The following is a 27,598-nucleotide window of genomic DNA, read 5'->3' as shown; positions in this document are numbered from 1 at the left end:
CCTTAATGGTATGATAATTTAAAAATATAGCGAAAAAAGCGATTTTTTTTCTTTAATTAGAAGTCTATTTATTATACTTTTTAAAAAACAAATTATGAACAACCCATAAAATATCAGAATTTATCTACTTATTTATATATCCTAAAAATTAAATTAATGTAGAAATTAATTTTTTTGTTAAAATTAAAATTAAAGCGTCATTTGATTTTAAATCTTCAAAATAATGAATTGTATCAAAATATTGTTTAATCAATGATTATTTAATTGTTAGGCATATTTTTAGACATAACAATATTACAACTATGGCATAAAGTAGGTATGATGTAATTTAACGATAGCCCGCAAGGACAATCATAAAAATAGTTCAGTTCCTTAATTTATCAACATCCAATTTTATTGTAATTAAATAATGAAGTAATAAATAAATTACATTTCAAACTTAAAACACCCATGTTAAAGATTGAAACCATTTATGAACGCAAACGACGTAAAGGATGAAGACACTATATTAATGAATAACGTATAAAAATAGTAATAGTTCACAAGTAAGAAATTTTGAGGAGATAAAATGTTATATTGCTTTCAGCAGGAAAATTAATTGAATATAGTATAGAAGCAGAAATTCATATTGTAATTATATTTGATAATGGTTATAGAATTTATACAATTATGTAGGAAGATTAAAAATGCTTTCTATGAAAGACGTCTCCTCTGGCGTTTAAAACAGGTCAAGGAGTTTTTTCCACTCTTATAACTTTCTTAACAAGTGAAGTTCTTACATAATCTAGTATATCTTTCCGTTTCAGTTTTTCGTGGATTATTCGTTTAACTCAATTGCAAATATAATACATTTTTACAGCTGTCTTTTTTGTTTAAATAAATGGGTTATTTTCAAAGTATAATCCAGCATATTTCAGATAATACAGGCGATGAATAATTTCTTAATTCAATTTTAAATGCTTGCCACAAAATAACTACTTTATTTATCTTACACTTTACTTAACTTATCTTACGCTTTACGTTACTTCCTTTATAATACTATACATAGTTTACCTAGTATACAGAGATTTTATAGATGGAGGTTAAACCATGGCATTTAAACCCATTTTTTGATAAACTCAGTGCTTTTATGGGAAATCAACAAGTATTTTTCTATTTCATAATTAACTACCATCATTTTATATTGGTAATTTATTTATTAATTTACTAGAAAAAAATCTGATATTGCATTTAAGTTTCACAAAATGTTAAAGAACTTTATACACTTTCTTTTTAGTTTAAATAGCACTTACATTTTATTTTTATCTTTTCAATTTTCAGTCTTGATGAATTTTTTCAGCATTATTGCAATTTTATTTCAAATTTCAATTACTTCGTGGAAAAAAACAGCAAATATTAGGTTTAAGAAAAAATCTTCGATTTTAGTTAATGAAAAAAATTTTTTCACTCGAAAAGTAACTAAATACATTTAAAAGAAAAGGAAGGGGGGTTGGAGGGGAAATACTGGGAAAACAAAAAGGAAATCCCAGACGTCTTTTATCCATAAACAAGACTTTAAACAGTAGATTAAAGGTATCATCGATTTTTGTTACAAATACTACTACATTTTATATTTTCTTTTTCTCTATTTTTCTGAGATTACTTGCATTTTATACACAGCCCCTTTGGCAGCAGCAAAAGCAGAGCTGCGTGGTGTCCCAGAGAAATTGCAGGTGGCTTCTCTTCAAAACAAGAGAGCTCGAAATTCGCTTCTCAAACACGAAACGCCAGAGATGGAGCTGCGGGTAAACAAACTGAGCGCCATTACCAGATCACTTTGGTGGAGGTCCGATAAAAGCACACGCCTGCTTGCCACTCAGGATAAACAAATAATAAAAAAAGGGAAATGAGGTACACAGAGAGTGTGTAACGCCAAGAGATGCAAGCTGATGACGCACATATATGAGGGCAGTTGGGGTCCTCTCTAAATTCCTAGCAACATCGTTTCCATTCAAACTTAGGTTGAAATTCTAAACTGAGTAAATATACCTTCCCATGCACGCGAAGGTCTAATTTCAACTTGAATTTCCCATTATATGAAAAGATCCATGTAATTTTTTTCTTTATTTATTCAATGGACCAATCTAAACAGCAATTTGAAAGGTGATCATCGCATTTTACGAAAAGTGTTCACAAAGGAATGTGCAATTTCAGTTTTAGTTAGCAGATCATATGAGTAAATACTGTGTTATTTAACTTTTATGGAGTTAAATAACACTGCTTGTTTTCATTTTGAGGGTTTTAAAGAGTATAATCTTTCTGGTAAACTACTTTGATATTTTAACAAACGGAAAGCCAATTTTAGTCCTGTGCGAAATTTGTGTCTAAAAATTTACCTTCTAGAAAAGCTCCTCCTCCTCAAACATTAAAAGTGAGGTACATGCATATATCATTAAATCTCTCGTGACAAAAGTGATTGCCTAAATATTTCAAAATTTATGACATCCTTCAAATTTATTATATTAACTAGCGTACATATACATATAATATATGGATAGAGCAAAACGTTTTTCAGCTTCATTATTGTTAATTAGTTATTAGTAAAATGATAATATACATTTTTAAATTTAAAAAGAACGTTCTTTTTTTGCTTCTCAAAATGAAATCTTTGAGGAGAAAACAAATTTTCGACGTAGCTCAGAAGTTATAGAACAGATAATTAAGGTATTATTTTTAAAAATGTTACTAATGTCATGTAATCCCTATTAGGTATCTCTATCAAACACTAAACAACAGTATTAAGATCTACCTATCCATAACTTTATGAAGTACATATATTTGTGCAGAAATTCATACTTTTCTTATAAACTTAATAATTTCGATTAATTTGTTTGTTTTTTTCTTCAAACATCTCTCCAAAACACAAAATAATTGAATTAAAATGCTTCTATTTACAACTTCCTAAATTGTTTGTGCAGAAATACGCAATTTCCTCATAAACTTATCAATTTCCATGTTCCTTCAGTTACTTAATCGCAAAAATAATTAATTCGTAACTAATGTTACTTATCGTTATTAAGAGCATATGCTGTGTTTTTTTAACAAATCTTAAATTATTCCCATGTTATTTCAAAGCCTACTTCTAATAAATTTCGGCTCGTTATTACATCGAACGCCAAGGAAGAATATTAAAGAGGCACCAAACAGCTCACAATCAAAACTAGAGGTTGGCAGACTCTTTATATTTTAAAATCGTTTTGAGTAGAGTCGGGCAAAATTTGTTTTGATATGTGAATGCTCCAAAACTCTTTCGCCAACAATACCCTTCTTTTTTTTCCAGCTTCAAGTTCTAAAATAGTGTTGCAGAAGATTAGACTAAACTCTCCAGGGTTGAACTTCCCTCTAAAAGCAAAGTCGATGGTTGTTGCCCAAAGCTATTTCTGTAGAACTTTTAAGAGAACTCGTTTCAGCTTCATACAGTAACAGCATGCCACACCATCTGAAGTTGGGGATATTTTTTTTACTTTTGGATATGCTCCATACAAACAGTGCTGCTTATTTTCTGTAGCCCCCATTAAATATGGCGAAAATCCCAACGCGCATGACGTCAGTAAAGCTGACGGGTCGTCATGGAAACGAACCTCCATCCGTCGTTGCCATTCTGTGTCCGATGAATAAAGTGCCTTTTCTGCCATGTAAATGAGCACAAGTCCACCTGCTGGGAACTCATTATATTTTTCGGGTTTGCAACATATCCAAGCTCTAAGGCCTCGTTTAGAACTTTTGACTTATCCTTTCATGGAACAATAATTTTCTGCGGCTTGGAAAACAGTTTGCAGCCTATGCAGACATTTGGTATATTTGACAATTGTTATTATCTTACACAAAGCCAAAAGCATGATCATTACATCAACATACTACATATTGATTATGTCTAGAGCTTTTATCTGTAATTTTATATGTAGAAGGGGGAAAAAAAAGCAGAAACTGAAAAATTAGATATTTTTTAAGTTAAAATCAGTGAATTTAAAGTTGTTCTACTTATTTTCTGTTAGATTATCTACTACAAATCATTTTATACTTATTATTATTAAAATATCTATCTAGCATATGCATCAAAGTAAGTTTTTACAAAGAAATTGACTGGTGGGTTAAGAAATAAATTGAACAATTAAATAAAGTTTATGAATTAGTTTAACATTCGGCGGACAAAAAAAAATTTATAAATAACTAGAAAAATAAATTGTAGTAGATTAAGTACATAAATGGAGGTGTCGGAAATTTTATTCGGAATATTTTTTTCAACATTACATTTTGGTAAGGGCTCGATATTTTGTAGACACATAGTTAATATCAAAACTGTGAATTAAAAATAATTTTCATGTTTTCAGACTGTTTTTAATTTTTTTTTACCGCTGAGTGATACATATAATTTTTTTCGATTATCGTATAATTATTATTATAAACAATTTGAAAAAGAAAATAGGGGTCTAATTCAAAACTTGAAAAAACATGTTCCATAAATTTATACCCGTGAGGGGAAAAAAGATTATTTTTAAAAAAATGAAGCATCACAATTATGAAATCTTTTACCACAGGAAATAACCAAAAGAAACTGTTTGGCATTAAAATATGAGCTTTAAATAGAATATATTTTATGATAAATTCTTAATTCTTTTGATTTTATTTTTATTTGTATGAACAAGAATGTAAAATATTTCAAAAGAGTATAAAGTATATTTATTTAAAAGAGTAAAAATAGGTAAAAGTGTGAAATACTGTATTCTATTAAAAAATAAGCTTAAAGATTTATTAAAATTTTAACTATTCATTTGTATGACAATTGAAACAGTTAGGTTCAATTTTATCTGCGATATATAAAGCTTAATTCCCACATTTCTTTTCTTACTAGGCTACCGAAAACTGTACGCAAAATTTATTTTTATGTTCCAAAAATTATTTCAGATCTGCTGTATACAGTTCAGGAAATTGAAAAAACTATTTTTATAGAAGATGTATAAAAAGAAATGATCTACAATAAGTTAAAAAAAGAAAGATTGAAAATCCAACAGAACTCTATTATTTTATTTTAGGTAAGAAATAATTTTATGGTACTTACTTATTGATTTATTTAATGAAATTGTTTAGATGTTTAAAATGGATAAAAATAGACCTTAGAAAAGTGACTAATATGGAAAATCAAATTAAAAACAATTTTAAACAAAATATAATAAATATTTGCTTATTACAACATTAGTTTTTGCTTGAAAAAAAAAAATTTTTTTTTTGCTTTGTAGAAAATGTAAATTAATTTATCAATGTTTTAATTTTTTTTTAGCAAAAATAACGAAAACATATTTTTTAACAAGCATAAAAACTCGTGAATACTTAAAACTGTGCTAGTTAATTTAAAATTTGCTCGTGATACTGAAGGAAAATATTTTATAAGCAGAATATAATATTTTTTTCAATAAACAAATTGGTAAATGAAACATTTTACTGCATTTGGTGTCATCCACACGGATGAAAAAAATTCTGAAAAAATAACCGTACTGTCTTGTAATGACATTTCTGATAAACAAAACCAAAATTTGATTTAAAAAACCAAAATATACAGTATTGAAATCCGAATCATCTTTAGTAAGAAATACAAAATTGAAATGTCAGTTTCATCGAGTGAATGATTTTTATGCTATGCTGCAGGGTATCATGATAAAATTACTCAATTTTACTACATTTGAAAAATTTTATCACACATTATAAGACTATATTTTATTATCAATTTTACCGAAATTATTACCAAATGACTTCGGTAAAAGCTTTATGGTGTTTCCATAGAGCCGGAAACCTGGTACATTTTATCATATTCTGGTAGTTTTGACCATATATTTTTTTCTCAATATTTCGTGTGTAAATATCGACATTTAAATAATTGAACAACTTCTGTTTTAGAAACATTTTCCCGTGCTCTAACCTTTCTTTACTATTTTATACTTTATATCTTTATAACTATATTTAAAAAACACTTATTAAGAGATACGAAGTGCAAAGTAATAAAATATGAGAAAAACATTAGAATTAGCATTTCCGTTGAATTATAGAGAAGTAATTAATAATTTTTTTTTCTAACTAAAAAATTATAGCGTGTTTTATTTACAGTAAAATGCAAAAAATGTTTATACAGAAAAATGTTTTGATGTTAAAAGTAATCAACATAATTAGAAAATATATATATATTGCATTAATTGATTTTTCTAAATAATTTATCTAAAACCTTTTTGTAATGTTAAATGTACACACTCTTTTCTTTATATGTTTTTAATAAACATAATATTTTGCCAATAGTTGATAGCATCAAAAGCTCATTAAAAAGTTAAGCTAGTAAGAAATAAAAATCAAAGTTAATACATTTTATCAAGTATAAACTATTAAAGAACTTGATCTACACATTAAAATACATTATATTTTAAACTTTTTACAAATAATAAATGATCAAATAATATTTTGAATATTAATTTAAATGATAAATTTAAGGTTTTAAAAGTGAAAAAGAAAAATTTACAAACTCTATTTTAATTATGAAAATCAATAAATTAATTTATATTGCCTAATATTAACATTACAACATTTAAAACAACATCCTCTATCTTTATATCGGATTTTAATATAATTAATTTAATTAAGGAACAACAACTGTCGAAAAATAACCTGAAATAATTTGCAAGTTAGCAAACTTCTTTCAATAATCGATTTAAAATTACTTATTAATGTTTCAGAAATTCCCCTTTAAGACATTATTATTAATAATTCAGAAATTCCCCATTTTATTTATGGCATGAATTAAAATTCAATACTTACTCGAAATCGTGAAAACAGTTTAATGTCAATTAATTAAAAATAATCATTAGCTCGTCTCTCTTCATGATAATAAAGCTGTAATCCTATGCAGATACGCATTAATTAATCAAAACATCACAATAAAAGCTACGATCTAAAACCCCAGTAATCATGTTTAACTTCAAATAAATAATTTGTCTGCAGCCCTCACATACAATTAGCGGTAGCGCCGTTTTAAAATCGTTTAATCATCGAGCAATTTCTTATCTTTCATCGTTTCCTCTTGAAATTGTCAAGCGAAAATGTGAATACGCGGAGCCAAAGCCAGATTCATTTTTATTAATGAGATACTTTTAGTAATTCATCAAGTTACCTCGTTTCGTGCCCCCCTCCATGCCCGTCACCCCATCTCTTTTGCCCACAAATTAAGTAAGCCGTTTCCTTGGCACGAGCCAATTCAAAATGTAGGGTTGCTGTTTGCAAAGCGATCACGTCCCAATCGCCAAGTTGAAAAATATAATTCACAATATTTGAGAATCATAACTAAATATCGCCAAAATAGATGTCATCCTATTTTTTAATCTCTCCTCACGAAACTCTAACGGTATTAAGATTTATGAGTAAGCTTTGACGTTGAAATTCCGAGAATGAAATTGCGATCTTTTAGATATTTTTTTACCGAAATGTTTCTAAGCCTAGTTTGAAACCAACGAGCAATAAAAATAGGATATTATTATAGTGAATAGCATCCCAGTTTCCGCAATTGCATATTGACTATCCTATAACTCATTCCCATAAATCTTCTTAAATTAAAGATTATTTTAATGTTGATATCGCTTAAAAGTTTCTCAAAATAAAAATTCCAGCTTCATTTTGAGCTAGAGTTAGGTGATTGTTTGTGCATTTTTCAAATGAGTTACAAATTTATATTTGTGGTTTATGCACATTGTAAAAAAATTTCGGATCAAATCTCGGTATAAAGCAGTGACACTTTGGCTGTATTATCCGTAAAATCAGTTTTACTGTAAAATCTATTTTAACCGTAAAATGTTATACCACAATTTTTTTTACAATAATATTTATATAAGTAGGGAGATTTGCTGACTTGGCGATAATTATTACTCTAAAATTACTGTACATAAGATTTTTTTGTTCCGTAACATATTCCGGTAAAAATGGATTTTACGGTAAAAAGTACCAGCACCCTGAATGCCGGTACTTTTTATAGTACGTATGTCCGGAAATATTTTAAAGTGTGATGAAACTTAGAAGTTTTTTCCAACAATCGTCTTTCAACTTCTTTCTGTTTGCTAGACAGAGAAAGATATTTTGGTGTTTTTAATTCCACTTTCCTCAGCAGAGATTCATTTGATTTTAATTGCACATTTTTCTTTTCCTCCTTTCTGTATAGAGTTTTAAAAAAAATTAAAATTTCATGCTCATTAATTATGCTGTATTAAGGAAGTAGTATTAGAATTTTGTTGAGTAACGTGAATTAAATAGAGTCGTAAAAATAGGGTGTAAAAGTCGTAAAAATAGACAGTATTAGTCTGAATATTGTGCGCAAAAGAAGTTGTCGAGTAGTTAGGAGTTAGGTAAGTTGCTCTGACTCCTGATATTGCATATAAATAGTAATGAAATTTATATAATATTCACTAACATTTGATTGCTGCTTAATTTGAAATAATTAAATCGTTAATAATTTTTGAAATTTTTTGCTTGCATTTCTCGTGATTTTTTTCAAGAATTTGTTTTAGCGAAATTCAAACATTGAAACAAGTATAAAAACACAAACAAGTTCATAAAAGAAAAAGAAGTGAGAAAGAGAAAAAAAGAAAATCGTTAAATAAATAATTAAAAACTTGCACTGAAATTTTTCTTGAAAAAAAATGTCGAATTAAGATATTATTTAAACAGTTTATTGAAAAAAGCAACGCAGACTTAAATTGCCCGGGGCTAACTTGCCTCAGAACAAAAATAATACTACGCTTTAATTAAATTATTTAATAATACTTCAGTTAAATATTTCAAACATTTCTTATTAGTATTATTTACTACAATTTAAATATACTACTATCTTTATCATTATTATTTATGTTTTTTTTATTTACTCACGGTAAGAAAAATTACTGGGTTGTATGGTGATGACATTATGGTAAAAAAAAAGCCCATCATAATAATTGTCAAAAAAACCAAAATATACGGTATTTAAATCATTCATTTGGTAGTTTTTGCTTTCATATGGTAACGGTTCACCGGAAATTCTAGTATTCAAAATTATAGCTCTTATTATCATACATTTAGTACATTAGTTCGAAACTAAAAAGTATATTTATGCCATATATTAAAACCCTATTTTATTGTCAATTTTACTGAAATCATTGTCGTAGAAATTCAGTAAAAATTTCTAAGTTTTTTGGAGTTAATATAGAGCCAGAAACATGGTAAAATTTCCCATATTCTGGTAGTTTAGATTATGCTTATTTTCTCAATGAAAAAAAGAACAAGCAGACGAGAAATACTTCGGTTACCTGACATCACAGTTACTTATATATAGTATGCATGAAAAATCTAAATAAGAAGTTAAAAAATGATAACAATGCACGCTCACGAAAAAAAAAAAAAAAACCCACCTTGAATAATTTTTGATCTAGTGATCGGATCTTCACGTTCTAGGACTCAATCTCTGGTAAGACGGGATGATTCCAAATATGCTAATTAATTAGTGCAGACGATATTTCCAGTTACGAAAGCAGACACAAAAACGTACTTTCTCTGAATAAAAATATCCTTTTTTTTTTTAACAGATTCTGATTTTTGATCGCCAAAACAATGTAGAGGTAGCCGCAATCTGGGAAATATGGTCCCAATAGTTTGGTCAGAAGAGGGGTCTACAGTTTGGGTCCTTTAATGTTAATTTGATTTTTTGTATATTTCGCTATATCTAGGGAACTTTTCAAGTGTATTGAAATATTTTTGCTCACAATTATAAAATTCGTCTGTGCAAAGGTAATTCCATGCAAAAAAAAATTTTTTTTGCAAATATTTATTATTTTTTATTATTTTATTTAAAAATGGAATTGCATGGTATAAATTTTTTCCGTCATATTAAAATTTGTACTTTTTCATGGCGGCAAAATACAAAATTTAAGGAAAATCGGACGAATAATTCCTGGGAAATCGAAATTTAATGAAGTCTAATATAAGTCTTACATTTAAAATTTGATTTCTCATGAACTATTGAACCGATTTCAGTCGAATTTTGTTTTGTGCCATTTGAAATGACGTAATTAAAAATAATACGAAAAATTTATAGATTACAATTCAAAATATTTTCGATTATTAGAAATAAAATAATAAAAATATAAAAAATATTTATAAATTTTTCTTTTTTTCTTCATGGAATTATCTTTGGACAAACGAATTTTATAATTGTGTGCAAAAAGTTTTCAATTTGCTTAAAAAGTTCTCGAGATATAGTGAAATACGCAAAAAATTAAATTAACATTAAGGGGGTCCAAACTTTGGACTCCTCTCCCGCCCAAAGTATTGGGACCATATTGAATCTTCCCCTATATTTTGGGAGTCAGAAATCCGAATCAGTCTAAAAAAGCATGTTTATTCAGAGAAAGTACGTTTTTCTGTCTGATTTCTTAACTTAAATTATCGTCTCCGCCTATTGATTTGCATATTTGAGGTCAGCCCCTCGAACCATTAAGATTGACTCCCAGAACGTGAAGATCCGATCATTAGATCAAAAATTATTCAGAATGGTCCTTTTATTTTTTGCGCACTGTGTACTATTGATTTCATTAAAAATTATCTTAGATATTTTGATGCCTTATTTTTAAAACTTATTTTGAGAAATTAAAACGTACGTGAAATGAATTTACATTTGTATAATATTTTTTTTTTTAAACCTAAAAATGTTAACCACATAATTGAGATAAGTGCCTTATTAAAACTCAATTTATTAATACAAAGTTAAAATGTGAGCTTACTAAAACAGATGGAATTCGTCTTTCAATGAAGATTTTATTACAAAGTAAAAATACGTAGGATAAGGTTAGGTTAGAGGGCCAATTTAAATATTTCTTTATTATTTAATATGACTCCCGGTGGTCGTTAAATGAGTACCAAGCATGCTTGGGAACTAAACACAGGGGATCCGCGTCCGGCTGACCACCTGACCGGAATATCTGCTCCTGTACCCCAGAGCCCAAGGTCAAGAAAACTGAGATGGGCACAGTAGGCCTTGGCCCTCCATGGGCTGTCGCGCTGCTGAGTTGAGCTTAGTTTAGTTTATTATTTAATATGTTGTAGTTTCGGAAGAAGAAGTTCACCTTGCTTATCAATTTAGACAAAGCATTGCTTTTCGTGACAACAAAATATATGTCAAATTTTGATATTTATTTTATTTAGGGGTCAAATATTTTTGGCAAAAAAAGTACTCTGTTCATTTTCAATGTGAACGTTATATTTTTTTAACTATCTGGATGTTTTAAAAAGTTCAAACGATATATATATTTCTTTCTAAAAATGTAATCATTTAGTCACATTTTTAAAAGAGATTCTGATATTAAGTGAAATCTCAGAAAAATATCCTCATATTTTTGTTTCCATGGTTATAATAACACAGTTTACAATTAAAGTACGCCTTTTGTCCGTTCTATGTCTTAACTTCTGCAAAATTTCAAATATCTTTGGATAACAATCAAATATTTGAAACTGTTTATCAGCTGCTTATATGTTATGTGTTTTGAATATTTAAATAGGCTTGAGTAACTTTTACAAAACGTTTCTATCATTTAACACTTTTTATAATGACTAATGTTTAGTAAACTCTTAGTTCGAAGAGTATAAATAAGATTTTTCCAGTATTATTATCAGACTATTGGTTGAGCCGATTTACAAAATTTCGTTGCCTTTATCTTTAATCGCCAATTGTCAAAAAATTCAACTCGTTCAGAACACTATCATATTTATTATGAAGAAATACGTTAATTACCTTTACAAGAGGCACTAAAGTTAACGGAGCTTAAGAGCATTGTTCTCCACTCAATCAAAGTGTGCAAAATTCTTATTTATAGTTTCTACAAAATATTATGAAATTAGCTCTCAAATTTTGCACATGCTATAAAATATTTTATTACCTTTAATTGAATACATTTTGTTACTGTAAAATATTTATTGATTTTATCAGACATGAAAGTATTTTATTTAATTTATTGCACATTTGTTTGAGAGTGATCAAAAACACATTTCGAACATATATATAAAGTTACGTGAGTGTTTTAAAAAAAATTATGAAGCTAACTTTATTTCAAAGTTGTTCGTTTTCTACAAAAATGTCAAAAAATAAAAATAAGCATTAAAAGCAGTTATTTATGTATAACTGTCATTTGTGTCTCATAACTTTGCCGAAAATCATCGTATTTGTATGAATAAATGTTAAATTTTTCAAACAATACATACATTTTCATCGTTCATTTAAGTGTTTTAACAGGTTTTTGTTTGTTCAATCAAGAATAAAACTAAGAAGTCGTACTTTTAGAAAATGGCCCATTGTTTATAAAATTGTTTTTCAAAATAAAATCGCTAGTATTTAAATAAATTATTTAAGAATGAAAATTTATATAACAAGGCTTTCTCTCTCTCTCTCTCTCTCAAAAAAAAAAAAGAAAAAAATTATTTTTCTTACATAACATTAAAAATTTCTCTTGTTTAGTTGGCTACAAGATAAAACATTTATCATAAAATATCATGTCAAGCTAAGACTCAGAGTAATTGGGAAATTTAAAGTATGCAGAATTTAAAAAACAAAAGAAGACATAAACATTTAAAAATAGGATTTTAAGAATTTTATATAAGAAGACGGTAAATGATAAATCGTTGTTCCTTATGATGCATAAATAAGTCAGAAAAGTTTTTTAAAAGATTTTTTTAAAGATAAAATAAAAGAAAGTATATTTCAAATTCCTGGTCCATGTTTTACACTTATATTCGCACATATAAGTGTGAATCCAATTGTTTTCAAAATTTTATATATTTCTACGCGGAAAACTTAATACTAAAATTTATTTTAAATATTAAAATTCTTTCAATTACTTTTATTAAAATAGTATATTTTGTGTGTGTATATACACGGAAATTGTTCTTAATTTAAATGATTTGACGACATTAAAGTTGTTTATTTAGGAACAGAAAGTAATCAATATACAATAAAACCATTCCGAGACGTTCAAAAAAGTTATAAAGAAATAATTGAAAGGTATAATTATAAATGTCACATTTTACAAGTCCCTCATGATTTCACAAGATATAGAATAACGGAAAATATTTTTTAAATAGTATTTGAGTTTATTTTACCAAGCATAATTGGATACAATGAAATATTTTTTAAGTAAAAAAAAAAAAAAAAAAACCCAAATTAATATGAATTATCGATTAATATCTGATAGAGATAATGAATTGTGTTTCTTTCATCACCCAATTTATCATGAGTTTAATAGCTTCATATAATTAATTTCCGATTTTAGTATATAATGGCTAAAATCAAAGTTATACTTATAATTAATATATGAAATTAATTTGAAAATTTGAAGCGTATTTTACTAAGAAGTTGTAATGTGTAAGTACATCATTGTGTACCAAATATTAATTTGTTTCATAAGAAAAAGAGTAAAAGCACAGAGTTTGTTTTTCAATTAATATTACCTATTTACAACTGCAACTCTGAAGTCCAGCAATCGATAATCGCAAATATTTTTAAACCTTAAATTTGTATATATTTCAATAAAATTGCTTTCGTCTTCCGTGTTTAAAAACAATTAAAATTAATACATTTTCGTTTGTTTTCCAAATGAGCATAAAAAGTCCTCACGTTCTAAAAAAAAAAAAATGTTTCAGAAGTATATTAATGCGAAAATTTTAAAATAAAGAAAACTCATTAAAATTATGAAAATTATTTAATTAGTGCAAGAATTTAGTTAGACATTTTTTAGTGAGAATTTTTTACATCTTTCCAAAGTTATTTCGAAATTTAAATAAAAGTATTTTAAAATTTAATTAAAAGATTATAATTCTGTTAAATGCTGTTAGAAATACTTCGTATGAGAATGATGTAAAATTAGCAAACTCTCCACCAGTGTTCAAGAATATATAGAAATTCAATATTCCCGCCATATTCCTCAGCGTATGTAAAAACGAAACTCAAACAAGTCCGACGCGCGTTGCAGGAAAATCAAAACTAAAATTTCAAAATGCGCATTAATTCATTTCATTCCAACAACTTCGCGCCAGTCAAAACATCGGAATATAGATGGCGCTATCAGCATATGCGGGCGATCGTCTGAATTAGTGATCTACAAATTCGAGTTTAAAACCCTAAAAATATCAAACCAATAAAATATTTAACACATTCCAATTTTAAAAAAATAATTAAATATTTTTTTTAAATCATCTTACTTTGATATGGAGGACCAGGGCTTTGCATCGTAGGCCTGAAATGCGGCGATGAAGCAGGCGGAGGATTGGCGGACAGGTCCGGGTTTCCGCCGTGATCCGGGCTCGAGGCTACATTGAAAACAAACGGAAAAGAATTAGGTTTGCCATAGAGTGCATCACAGAACACAAAATAACGCCAAGCACTATCGCCAAGATTAATCGATCAATATGGATGAGTGGAAATTCGAGGTGGTTAAGTTAAATATTTTCTCAAAGTAATGTAATAATTTGTTTCCACAAACAAGAAACAACGTTAACAAATCTAATGCGACATGCTTGGTTAAATTTCATTTAGAGGGAAGTCAAATGAATGAAAATAGCTATAGTGGGAAATGGAATTAATGTTGGGTTTTGGAAATTGAGTAGTGAAATAAAGCAGCATTAATTTCATTAGATTCGTATGATTATTAATTTATTTGTTGAATTGTTTATTGGGAGTTTGCGTTAATGAATAAGATTAATCGAAAAATTTTGTTCATTTGACGAATTTAAATTGAATTTGCTTTTAAAAGGTTATTTCGTTGATGCAGTCTTTATTAAAAATACAATTGATTAATGCAATTTGGTATTTAAAGTTATGTTTTATTTTTAATGTAAGTATATGTAATTAAAATTTTAACACAACACATTTCCCACAAAAATTATTTCTGCTTTTGGAGTAGGGAAACTTTTACTTCATATAATTTTTATGTAATTAGAACTATTTTTTTAATCTTAACAATAATTAATGTACTAGTAGTTTTTAAATTTAAATTTATTGGTCAAATCAACATCACTTCAACATGCGGAAAAGGACGGTTTCATTATTAAATTAAATTATTCCGGTATATTTAATTTTATAAACAATGTATTAATGTAATTTTGTGTTATGCAGTATAATAATGTAATGTAATTGTGATTTATAACCGAACTAAAATTATTAAATTTAAATATGTATAATAATTTGAACATAATATTTCTTATACGTTTTTTTACGTCATTTTAGTGAAGTAAAACTGATATTTATGTAATTGAAGTTTATAATTTTGATTTTGACATTGAAAGTAAAGTAGAGTATATTTTTTAATTAAAGCAAAGGTGTTTTTATTGAAAATAATTATTAGATTAGTAATTAACGAATTTAAACATATTGAGCAATTGATTCATTTTAAATTGATAATCGGTGGAATTTGAATAGAATAGATGCGCATCTTAACGTTTGTTTCTACTTAAAATACGCATGAAATCTCTGTAATATATTTTTAAAAAAATGGTCTGTCTGACTAATTTTCGACTTGTTTTTTTGTTGTAACACTATTCTAATGAAAAACTCTGCTTAGACTAATCTAAATTTCAAAAAAATTTATGTCTAATTTGCAAACAACCATAAGCATTACAATTAACAAAACTTATCACACTACCAATCATTTTTTTTAGATAATTATTCATGATTTGGTTTATGATTTTGGTAATTATTTAAAAATAAAGGCTTAAAACTAAACCAATGACCATATGGCATGAGAAACAACAATAAATGTTATATCATAAACATTGTGGTCATATCATCACGTCATTTTTATAATAAATATTTTTAGAAATAATTTTATAATTAATATGATGAAAAATGCAAGGCATACAAAACGTCATAAATAACAGTCATGGTGACAAAATTGCATTGGTTTGAAAATTTGTTTAATTCTTTTTAAAAAAAATGGTTAACCAGTAAAATAATTTAAGTCAACACTAATTACATAAAATTCTGAAACCCTTACGATGTTTAATAAAAGCTTTTGAAGCAACCATTAGAGTTGTTGAGTAAATCAAATATTGAACAGAACCTCTAGTTTTACACAGTTTAAGTTTGTTTAATAGTAATTTGATTTTAATACAAAAGTTTCACTTTAAAAAATTGGACTTTTGATTAAAGTAAAGGGGTTCTAATGATGGGTAATATTAATTTTTAATGGAATGGATGCAAATACATATATATTTATTGATTGATTAAATTAATAAATTAAAATTGATTAATCATATGAATAATTTGAATCGAATTTATGCATATTCAGTAATGTTTTGATTTAAAATGCAACATGATATAAAGCATGATATAAACATAATTAAAAAGCAACTTTTTGCTTTATAATTATATTTTACTTCTTAATTTCAATGTTAAGATAATATTTCTAAGGTTAGTACAAATGTTAAATTACAGAGTAAAAATAAATATCTTTAATTTGGAAAAAAGAAACGGTATAACAATCTTTGAATTTGTATAAAAAGGTTTTTGATTAGTTGGTTGCTCAACATAACTATAGTTTAAACGGCCAAAATGAGTTAAAATAAAATTAGTTTAATTGAAAAAAAATCTATTCTTAGATTGAAGAAAAATTATTATTAAAAAATGTTAAATTAAATAAACAATAATGTCCTTTAGGTTACTTAAATTGAATAAACTAAAAAAACGTGAATGATTCGTAAACAATATAGTGTAATAAATATTTAATTACAGCAATTATATTATTATAAATAAATAATCAATATTTTATAAAACCACAATTTATAATAAAAATCAAATAATAAATAAGTAGTATTAACATATTTCAGATTCAATTTATATTACTTAAGGTTAATTAGAGCAATCTTTTAGTTTAATAAAAGAGATTATAATTAAGATAAGATGTGAAATACTGTTCTAATTGAAAATTTCGAAATAGTTTAATAATTTTTAAGGATTTTTAACTGAATTTGGGGTAGAGAAGAAATGTTTAAACCAATAGCAATGAATATTCAATTATGTATCCAAAAATGTTTTACATGTTCAACATTATTCATCAAGGTAAAAGAAAAATGTTTCCAATATTTAAATATGCGAACAATCTTAAATAAATTATAAATAATAATATCACAATTTAGATTCAATTTGTAATAGCTGAAGTCAATTCAAATAAAGTTTTTTTTTTAATTTTTTATCTGTTCTAGATTATTGGGAATTATAGTTAAAATATATTGAATTTTTTATGAAATTAATTAAAAATTTACAAAAGTATGTTTTCAAGATATCAGTGTATATATTATCTTTTTTTTCATCATAATTGAGTGTTAAATGTGTGTTAAAAATTTTTTTTTTTAAATCCTTCAAATAAATGTACAAAGAACTTAGTGAAAATAGTCAAATACGGCTTGTAGTAAACTCATTTGTAATTAAAAGGCGTATAAAAGTTAAAAAAAAACGGAAGTTAAGTTAAGGGAGGATATTATATACACTGTTTTAAAAATTACTTACAGTAATTAATTATAGAATATAGTTTGAATTAATAAATGATATTTAATTTTATCTCATAAATTCATTATTCGTGGTTTTAATTTTAATCTTATTTTACCTGATATTTCATTTTACCCTTTTTCATTCAAATGATATCAAAATGTTTTACATGATGTTATTAATGCTGGATTATCCTATTCGATATTTAAATATTTGATTTTAACTTGTTATAACATGAATTTATTTAAAAATTATTGCTGTATGCTGGTTTTAAGTTTCAACGAATTGTGTAAATTAGTACTTTATTGAAAATTTAATGTTCATTTAACATTTATTACTATTTCTTGAAATTTCTAAAACCCATGAAAAAATAATTGATTCAGTTTCTTTAAACGCAAGAATTTTAAAATAGTCAAATGAAAACTTCAGCAGGTATATAGTTTTTAATATGAACAACGCATTAATAATTTTAATATATTAATGATAGTATATTAATGGTAATATATTAATGATAATATATCAATGATAATATATTAATGTTAATATATTAACTAAATGCAAGTGAAACTGCAGAGAATTGATAAATAACTGAATGAAAGTAGATATATTTAATCAATGAACAAAAATTGTTGAGTTCTCATAATTAAAGTTAAAAATTTGTTTCATATAACAAAATGTTATAGAACCTTAATTTTAAAGGTATAAAATGTTTCCTTTATGACAATGAAATATTAAATATCCAAACTAATTATTAAGCAGTTTTTTCTGATTATCACTAAAACATAATCATAAAGCATGTTTAACTTCAATAAAAGGGTTAGCTTTTAATTGTTCAATAAGGAAGAAATATTTAAAATATAACGTTACCAAATTACTAAAAATAACAACAACATTTTATGAAGTTTATAAATTGTATAACCAACGTTTAATTTTTAAATTTATCGTTTACTATTGCCCACAAATATGTTGAGCATTCTAATTTAATAAAAATATATAGAATTAATAATAAAAATACAGAGTCCTTACGTCCTAAACGATAAGGTCTTATAAGCGATTACGTCTTAAACAAGTAGTAACATACTCTTACAATAAATTAAAATTTTATTTTTAGTTTTTCTTTTTAGTTTCTTTTTAATTTACTTTGAGAAATAATATCAATTAAGAAATAAAAATTCCTAAAATTATTTTTTACTAGTTAACTTATTATAGGCATTTAAGTACAGAAATAATATCACATTTTAAAATAAGAAATACAATACAGAACCAGTTATCCGGAAATCAGAAAACCGGAAAACCAAAAAACCGGAACGAAATTCGTAAATTTTCCCGCCATTTTTTAAAAATTTTTTTTTTTTTCCCTCATAAGATTTTAGGATTTTTCTTTATATTTGGAAAGATGTTTACCTTACTATCATTTTGGAAATAATCATTAGTGTATTACTCCGGTTTTTCTTCATTTTAAGATTATTTCCAAATATTATTTTTTTTAGTTGGGTTTATAAAAAAGTTTATTTAGTTTAGTTTATAAAAAAACGGCTTTTTGTAGCGATTCAGAAAACCGGAAAAATCTGTTATCCGGAATAGCGATGGTCCCGATCGTTCCGGATAATCGGTTCCCTACTGTAATATGATATTTTAAGTTCAGAAATAATAGGAAATTTTAAGTTCAGAAATATCGTGACAAAAAATATTATAAACGAGTACGATTTTAAAATTTTCTTACTTTTTTTTAATAATTGGAAAAAAATCGTATTATACTTATAAATAAAAATAACATAACTTTTCAGCATACAATATTAGTAGCTAAAACATTTATCAAATTTTTAGTAAGATAAAAATCAGCAAAAATTACAGAAATTTTATTAATAAATTTGTATTATCACGGACGATTGCAATGTGGATGTTTATTCACTGTTATCTCTAATCACAGTAAAACAATTGCAAATTACAAAAAAAAATTCAATAATATTTATTAAATTACGCAAACTTTTGTTGTATAATAAAGTTACGAATTCGTTTGCTTTTTAATGAATGAGATTAATACTTATTCTATGACGAGTAAATCATGATTAATATAACGAGATTCCATAACGAATGAGAAAAATGAATTAAATATTCCTAAAATGCGTTATACTTTATTTGAAAAAATTATCAGATAACGACAATAATAACTGTAATAAGCAATACAAAATAGTGAAATTAAGTAACTATAATATTGATACATAACAGTTAATTACCTTATAAAATGATTGAATTTTAGTGATTATGCACCGCAAATTATCAGCACATATTTGCTGTATATATATTTATAAATAAATAAGTTGTTTATCATTAAAATAAAATGAATAAAAATTACAAATAAAAATTGTCGTCTATTCTATCAACTTCGATCATAAGACTTAGAAAATTAGAATACCTTATTTTAAAATTAAATAATTTAATATTAAAATAAAATGAGAACTTAGATTTTTAGCAAATTAATTTTATTATATTATCTTTTTTATGTCATTTTTATTACATTATTTCCTTTTATATTATTTTAATATATTATAGTACATTTTATAAGCTTAATGCATTATCTTCTATTCTATTTTGTTATTAACTTACATTATATTATATTGATATCATTAATTTATATTTATTATTACTAATAATAAAACATTTTAATATTTAATATTTAATAATAATATTTTAATATTTATAATTAAATATTTTATTATTTATTTCATCCGTCAATATTATAATTTTTATCGAAATATCCTTTAAAAACTGATTATTTGACTATAAAACTTATATTTTGAAATATATAAATGCATAATGAAATACATTTATAAACTGTCAGGTAAGTATTTAAATATATATGTTTTTAAATTTATAATAACCTTCTATGCCCAAGACATTCATTAAAATAGTTATATTGATTTCATTTATTTAAATAATGTTTCAATAATATCTGTGCCTAAAATATTCATAAGGATTTCAAACACTCAAATATTATTTTAAAGTCATTAAGTAAGCAATTACCATAAACTAATTATTAATTAAAACAGTCGACTTCTTGCGCATCGAAAGATGTGAAGGGGAAAAAGACTTCATTATGTAAAGCACTTCTATAAAAGAAAGTAAATAGGAAGAAAAAAAAATTATAATAGAATAGATTTTACGATCTTAAATCATGAATAAAATGATAGAGAAATAAAATGTTCTTACATAGACAATGACCTCTTTAAATTATTCCAAACTAATAAGAAAAAGAATAATTGAATTACTTGCAAATCATAATTAGAAACAGTTTATTCTTTTAATCCTTTTCTTTTCAGATTTGAATATTTTATAAACATTTAATCTACATAATTTTTTATGGCGCAAATTTAAAAAGTAAAGAATAATTTTTAATTTCACTAATGAAATGTTTGCTTTATCCTTATTTACTGATATAAATATCAAAAACTTAAAATTATTAGAGCGTTAATTAAATTGATGTTTTAATAGCTATACATTTATTTCATTACTTTGTTTAAAAAATTTCACAAATCGGTTGCATAATATATATATATATATATATATATATATATATATATATATATATATATATATATAAATAAACAAAATGTAATATGTAAAAGATATTTATAAAAATATACTGGTAACCAATGAAATTTTAGCAGGTTTGTTTCATGTCAGCTTAATGTGGGGTAGCTAAAAGTCACTATTTCAGTTTACTCTCGTTTTAAAATATGAGAGAAAGTTAAAAATAAAATAAAAAAACAAACTAACTAGAAGGGGTAGAGTCTCAAAATTTATATAGAGATAAAAATAAGGCAAATGTTGTTTTTTTTTCGAATTTATGAGTTATATATTAAACATATTTTGTCTCCATTTAACTTTCAAAATTTTTTGAGAAGCTATTTTAAACTGTAATCTTATGTTGTTATTCAATAAATATTATTTTGAAAAAATAAATTTTATTATTCCTATATTTTATAGCTTTATTCTACTCGATAAAAATACGAAAAAATGCCTAGATAGTACTTGTTTATGTTTCAAAATATAAATTCTCTTTTCATACAATACTTGTAGAATGTAACTAAAAGCTGTAGAATGTAACTGTAAATTCGCATGAAATAACTGATAGAATGTATGATTTATATTGTTTTTATTTATAAACAACAATGCCCCAATTTTACAAAATATGAATTTGCATTAAGTATAATTACGAACATAAATAGCTCTAAATTAATTTTAAATGATAAAAGTTATTAAAAATGAGAAGAATAAATTTAACTATAACTAAGTTAATATTCTTAAATGCCTATTAGCATTTTGATAAAAACTATTGAATTAACAGACATAAAGTTTTGATACCTTACTGGTTTTTTGAACTTAAAATTTGTAAAATAACGAAAATTTACTAAAAATTAAAAAACAAAATAGATGTTACAAGGAATTAAAGGTTTATGTTAAGAATACTTTCATCTGCATGTATAGAAACAATAGAAAGCGATGTTTAAGAGTTAATAATAAATCGCTAGCAAAAAAATTGAGTTCCTCCAAATCAGAGAATCGAAAACAGTAATTACGACTGTTTATAGACAAATAAGGCTTCAAACAACATCATTCATTGATATTAGAAAAAAGCCGTATAATTTACTTCAAAAACTTTTTGTATTTAGTTTGTTTTTAAATTGAATATGAAAATAAACAAAAGACAAATATAACGATAAATAGTATTTAAGGAATTTTTTTTTTCTCAGAAAAGCAAGTTATCTCTGAGACAAGTTTAAAAAAAATTTCAAGAAAAAATTGCGGTTTGTTTACTTTAAAAGTGCTTTTAATAATAAAATTTCCCTCGATATAATTTTTTCAAAAATACAAACGGATCAATCATAAAGCTTACAATAAAAGAAAAATTAAATTTTTTGTTACATGATACATTTAAAATGAAGGAACTGAATTTGTAAAATATAATATATTCTATCAAAAAATACCAATAATTAAAGATCTTTGATAAATTTTGATGTTTTGTAAAATCTGCTTTCTCATTTTTATGTTAAACAAATTTATACAAAATATGTTAAAACACGCAAGCTTTTAAAGTTTGGCCAAGTTTCAAACTCATGCTTTGGATTTTTAACCTTAAAAAAAAAAAAAAAAAACTCAGTTTGTTTTATTTTATTCTAGACGTGAAATTTTAAATTGGTCATGAAACAATCTTCAAAAACAAGTAATTTCTTTTTAAAAAAAAGTGTTTTTTTAATTGGCCAAACTATATAAAAAATAAAAATTTCACTTCTAATAAAAAAAAAATCTTTCCTTGAGTAAATATATTAAATGAATTTCATTATGGATAAGTCACCGTCTTCTTAAGACTCGTTATAACAAACCCGTGGTTGTCTTTAACGATCATTAAAATTAAGTTAATTACTCATAATAAAAAGAATTTAATTTAGAAAAAAAAAACGCATGGTTTAAGAAATAATAATTTTTCCGTACATTAAATAATAGAAAATAAATTACTTTTACTTCGACTTTAAACATGTTTTCTTTTGTGATCAAATTATTACAAAAATAAAACTTCACTCTTAATAAATAGAAGCTCTTCCTTATGTAAATATTTCATAGAAAATTCCAAGACCGATTAATTAAGTAATTCACTGTTTAAAAGATCACTTTAACTGAATAAATTTTAAAAGAGAATTAATTGGGAAGCTAATATTAATTGCTCACATTTCCGCAGCCTTTCATGTGCAATCAGCGTTAGAATACTAAGTAAAACCATTACTCATCGAGAATAAGGGGGTAATTAAAGTGAGATTTATGACAGAATGTGTATTCTCAAAACAGATAGTGAACTTGTTTTCTCTCTTTACGAAATTGAAAGATCACTAGGAATTGGAGGTTCTGATTCAATATTAAATTGTTTTGATACTGGTCGAAAGCATATAATGGACGTTTTTATCACAAGATTTTCATTATTAATTGCTTTGTTTATTTTTTTCTTAATTCTTCGACTGACAGATTGAAATCATTAATATTCTTGTTTGAGTATATGTTTATGCATCTATACGAGTGTTGTTAGATATACAAGATGATGATTAATGATTGCAAACGAACTGTTAATTATGTCTTTTTCCGAGGCTTTTGGTAATAAGGTTTTAAATGCATAACTGAAAGGAAATGCAGTACTTGAAATTTGAATAGTATAGATAGCTTTATAACATTAAAATTTCGTTTATAACAAGGTAAAATCATTACTCATGGAGAAAAGAGAATAATTAAAGTGAGATTTTTGACAGAATATGTCTTTTTAAAACAAAGAGAGAGTTTGTTTTTTTCTTTGAAGAAAGTTGAAAATCATTACGATTATCCGAAATCAATATTAAATTGTTTTGATGCAAGTCAAAAGCATATAAATGACGCTTTTATTGCAATGTTTTATTCTTAATAGCTTCGTTTAATATCTTAAATTCTTCGGCTGATAGCTGAAATCCTGTTTGGCTGTATGTTTGCTTATATGTCTCTTTATATTTACAAGATATCGTTATAGTTACAAGAAAACGTATAACGATTAATGATTTTAAAAGAACTCTTAAATATGTTAGTTTTCGAGATTTTGAAAATTAGATTAGAAACATTAAACTGAAAAAAAATGTAATAAGAGAAATTTGAAAATTTGAAACAGAGTAATAGCGTTGAAAAGTTAAATTAATAATATTAAATCTTTTATTAAATAACTGAAGAAAAACATTACTCACCGAGAATAAAGATGAAATTAAAGTGATGTCTTTGATAGAATGTGTATTCTTAAAACAAATAGAGAGCTTATTTCCGTTCTTTCAGAAACTGAAAGATCGCTTGGAACAAGTTATGATAATGATTTGAAGATCCTGATCATGATTTCGCAGTTTCAGATTCAAAGTTAAATTCGTTTTGATACGGATGAAGAGGATTAAATGGACGTTTATTTCACATGATAATCCTTAATTCCTTGTTTATATATATATATATATATATATATATATATATATATATATATATATATATATATATATATATATATATATATATATATATATATATATATATATATATATATATATATATATATATATATATATATATATATATATATATATATATATATATATATATATATTTCATTTTTCAGCCGACAGCTGCAAATTATTAATAATTTTGTTTGAGTATATACATAATGAACCAATTTTAGTCTTGTTATATTTCTAAGATTACGTATAATAATTATAAAAGGATTGTTAAATATCCTTTTTTTCTAAAGTTTGAGGTAACAAGTTTTAAAATATAAACTTAAAGAGAGTGTAGGGATTCAAATTTGAATTGGTAAACATTAAGGTTTCCAACAGTTCATCTGACCTAACTATTGGGATCATATATTATACATTGCAGATACTCCTCATATTTTGAAGTATAAAGATCAGAAGTCGTTGAAAAGGCATGTTTATGCAGAGAAAGTAGTACGTTTTTGTATATGGACGTATTTTGAAATATCTATTCGTATTTTGATTCTTAAATTTCGTATTTTGAAATAGCTACATCTATTTGTTAGCATATTTATGTTTATCCTAAAGATTCATTAAGATTGCTACATCTTACCGTGTATTAATTCGATCCTTGGCTGAACAGTTATAAATCTGTTATACTTTGCTTTCAACTTTATAATTTGCTCACTTTACACTAATTTGCCTTCATCAGTCCTTCAAGGGTACTCATTGGAAATCCTTTATTATTAAAATATGCCTAATTCAGTAAATAATTATTTAATAGATCTGAAACTTTTTCATAAGTATATCCTGATTCCAATCTGATTGCGTTCTCATAAGGTTTAAAAACAATTAATTATTATCATTATCTTAAATAATATTATTGGATTTCACAAATTGCTTAAACAATTATGGTTGTTATGTAAATACCTTTAATAATTCAATTTTTCAGCTTCAGTTTCGAAAATCATAACAAATTAAATTCCCTTTTTTGGCAGGGAAGCACGTTTTGATTGAATTATTACTTTAAGAGAGTGCAGTTAAGAACAGACGTAGTAATAATACTAAAATTTGGAAACACTAGTATGTTTTGAACAAAATTATCTTCATATTTAACATTCATGGCGAAAATTATAATACACACTCCAAAAGATGAACACAGTAAGGAAAGAAAGAAAAAGAGGAAAATTAGCTGCCTCTAGAAAGTCATTTTTATACACCTTTTTTATTATGCTCATTTTCTTATTATACACATTTTAAATTATTTCATCCATACCTTATATATTTATTAGAACTATTTTTCACAAAATTTTTAACGACAATGGTGTGATGATTAATGATTGCACATGTTTTTAAACCTTTTCTGTTGTTATTTTTTTTAAATATTTTTTAAATGGTTAAATAAAAAATAACATATAAGATATTAAAATAAGTATTGAAATTTATAATATAATTTATAATATAATAAAAAATTTTATTAATATTTTGAACGTTGAATTTTCAATTTTAGTCCAGCAATTATAAGTTAAAAATTAATTTTTCTGTAAATCAACTACAGAAATAATAAGTTATATTAATAAATTAATTATATATTAGGTCGTTCAGCTTGAAGAATAATTAATTAATATAGAGAAAGATTAACTAAGTAAAAAAAAATATTTAATAATAAGTTCGTTTAAACAAATGGAGCGATAAGCGATGCAGACAGTGTTAGAGTAAATCTTAGTAATGACAGGAGATAATTAAAATTAAATTCATAACAAAATTTTATTCTTCAATCCAAAAAGACTGAGAGTATTAATTTTATTTCTGTTTTAAGTTATTATTCTAATTCAATTCTTAATCGGTTATTTCATTCGAAATATTTAAGCATTTTCATTGCAATCCATACATAATTAAATATTTTTTTTTACTTTTTCATTTAAAGTCATTATTGCTTAAAGATTATTTTATTTCTTTTCATTTCTTTTTCAGTTTCTTATAAAAAATATTTCATAATATTTTTGAATAAAATTAGTTATAAAGACATATTTTTTTTATAATTTAAGTTTTAAAATTAATGGATGATGATTAACTTACGTAAAATATCATTTAATATTCGATAAAATTATACGTGGTATACAGTAGTTAGTTTTTATATCTGAAATAAATTTCTAAAAGGATTTTTATTTACAAAAGTATTAACGTTATTTTTGTAATAGTTTTTGGAGTTAAAATATTTATTGGCCTCTAGCATTTCAAGTGATATAATATTACTCAGACCGTATGGGATTAATTTTAATATTTTATATGAGAAAATTGAACTCTATTCATGTGAAAAAATTTTTTAAAATCTTTGTTTTAAAAATATTTTTAAGAAAATGGAACGAATTGAACTTCCCGTCAATTTTACTTCCTCCATGATTTCATATTATTTAAATTAATGGGATTTTGGGACGAATAAATCCGATGGGCTAGACATTAAATTTGCCTTAATTAGCACAAAATTAAAATAAGTCAAGAAACCAATGTTTTTTCAAATAATTAAATGAGCTCAACAATTCAGGGAAATTATAACATGCATAAAAATTTAGTATTAAATACATTATTGCTGCTGCGAAAAAAATAATACATAATTTTAATACTTTTTTTTAAAAAAAAGTTGAAAATTTTATGATTTATTTATTTTTATTTTTAATGCATAAGACAAAAAAAAATCGAACATATTAAATCACTTTTAATCTAATTATCGGATTTTCACGCACTAGGACTCAAACTTAGTGGTTCGATAGCCCAACCTTATTATAATTAATGAGTAAAAATGATATTTTAAGATAAGAATTCTGATGCAAAAACGTACTTTCATTAAAGAAACATAAATTTTGGGACGTGTTTAGGTTTCTAACCCTCAAAATATAGTCAGAATCTGGAAAATAGGGTATCAATAGTTTAAGCATGCAATCGGTCAAAATTTAGAGCCTCTAAATGTTAATCTCATTTTTGTAATTCACCATATTTCCGGAACTAATGGAATGAA

General features: G+C 25.0%; 1 protein-coding gene and 1 long non-coding RNA gene across 2 annotated transcripts in view; one reads left to right on the top strand and one right to left on the bottom strand.

The window, feature by feature from the left end:
• Positions 1–27,598, bottom strand: part of LOC107438740 (uncharacterized) — a 150,181-nt gene that overhangs the window by 35,243 nt on the left and 87,340 nt on the right. Inside the window, exon 2 of the mRNA XM_016051091.5 lies at positions 14,284–14,391. Within this exon, the coding sequence (XP_015906577.1) occupies positions 14,284–14,391 (108 nt within the window). The remainder of the gene's footprint in view (positions 1–14,283; positions 14,392–27,598) is intronic.
• LOC139425288 (uncharacterized) overlaps positions 1–27,598 on the top strand; it is a 109,534-nt gene that overhangs the window by 62,012 nt on the left and 19,924 nt on the right. The window lies entirely within an intron of this gene.

The sequence above is a fragment of the Parasteatoda tepidariorum genome, chromosome 3, assembly GCF_982258835.1.
Source record: "Parasteatoda tepidariorum strain Cologne lab strain chromosome 3, Ptep-v5.0, whole genome shotgun sequence".
NCBI lineage: Eukaryota > Metazoa > Arthropoda > Arachnida > Araneae > Theridiidae > Parasteatoda > Parasteatoda tepidariorum.
Note: the sequence above shows the minus strand (reverse complement) of the source record. Positions and strands in the feature narration are given on the sequence as shown.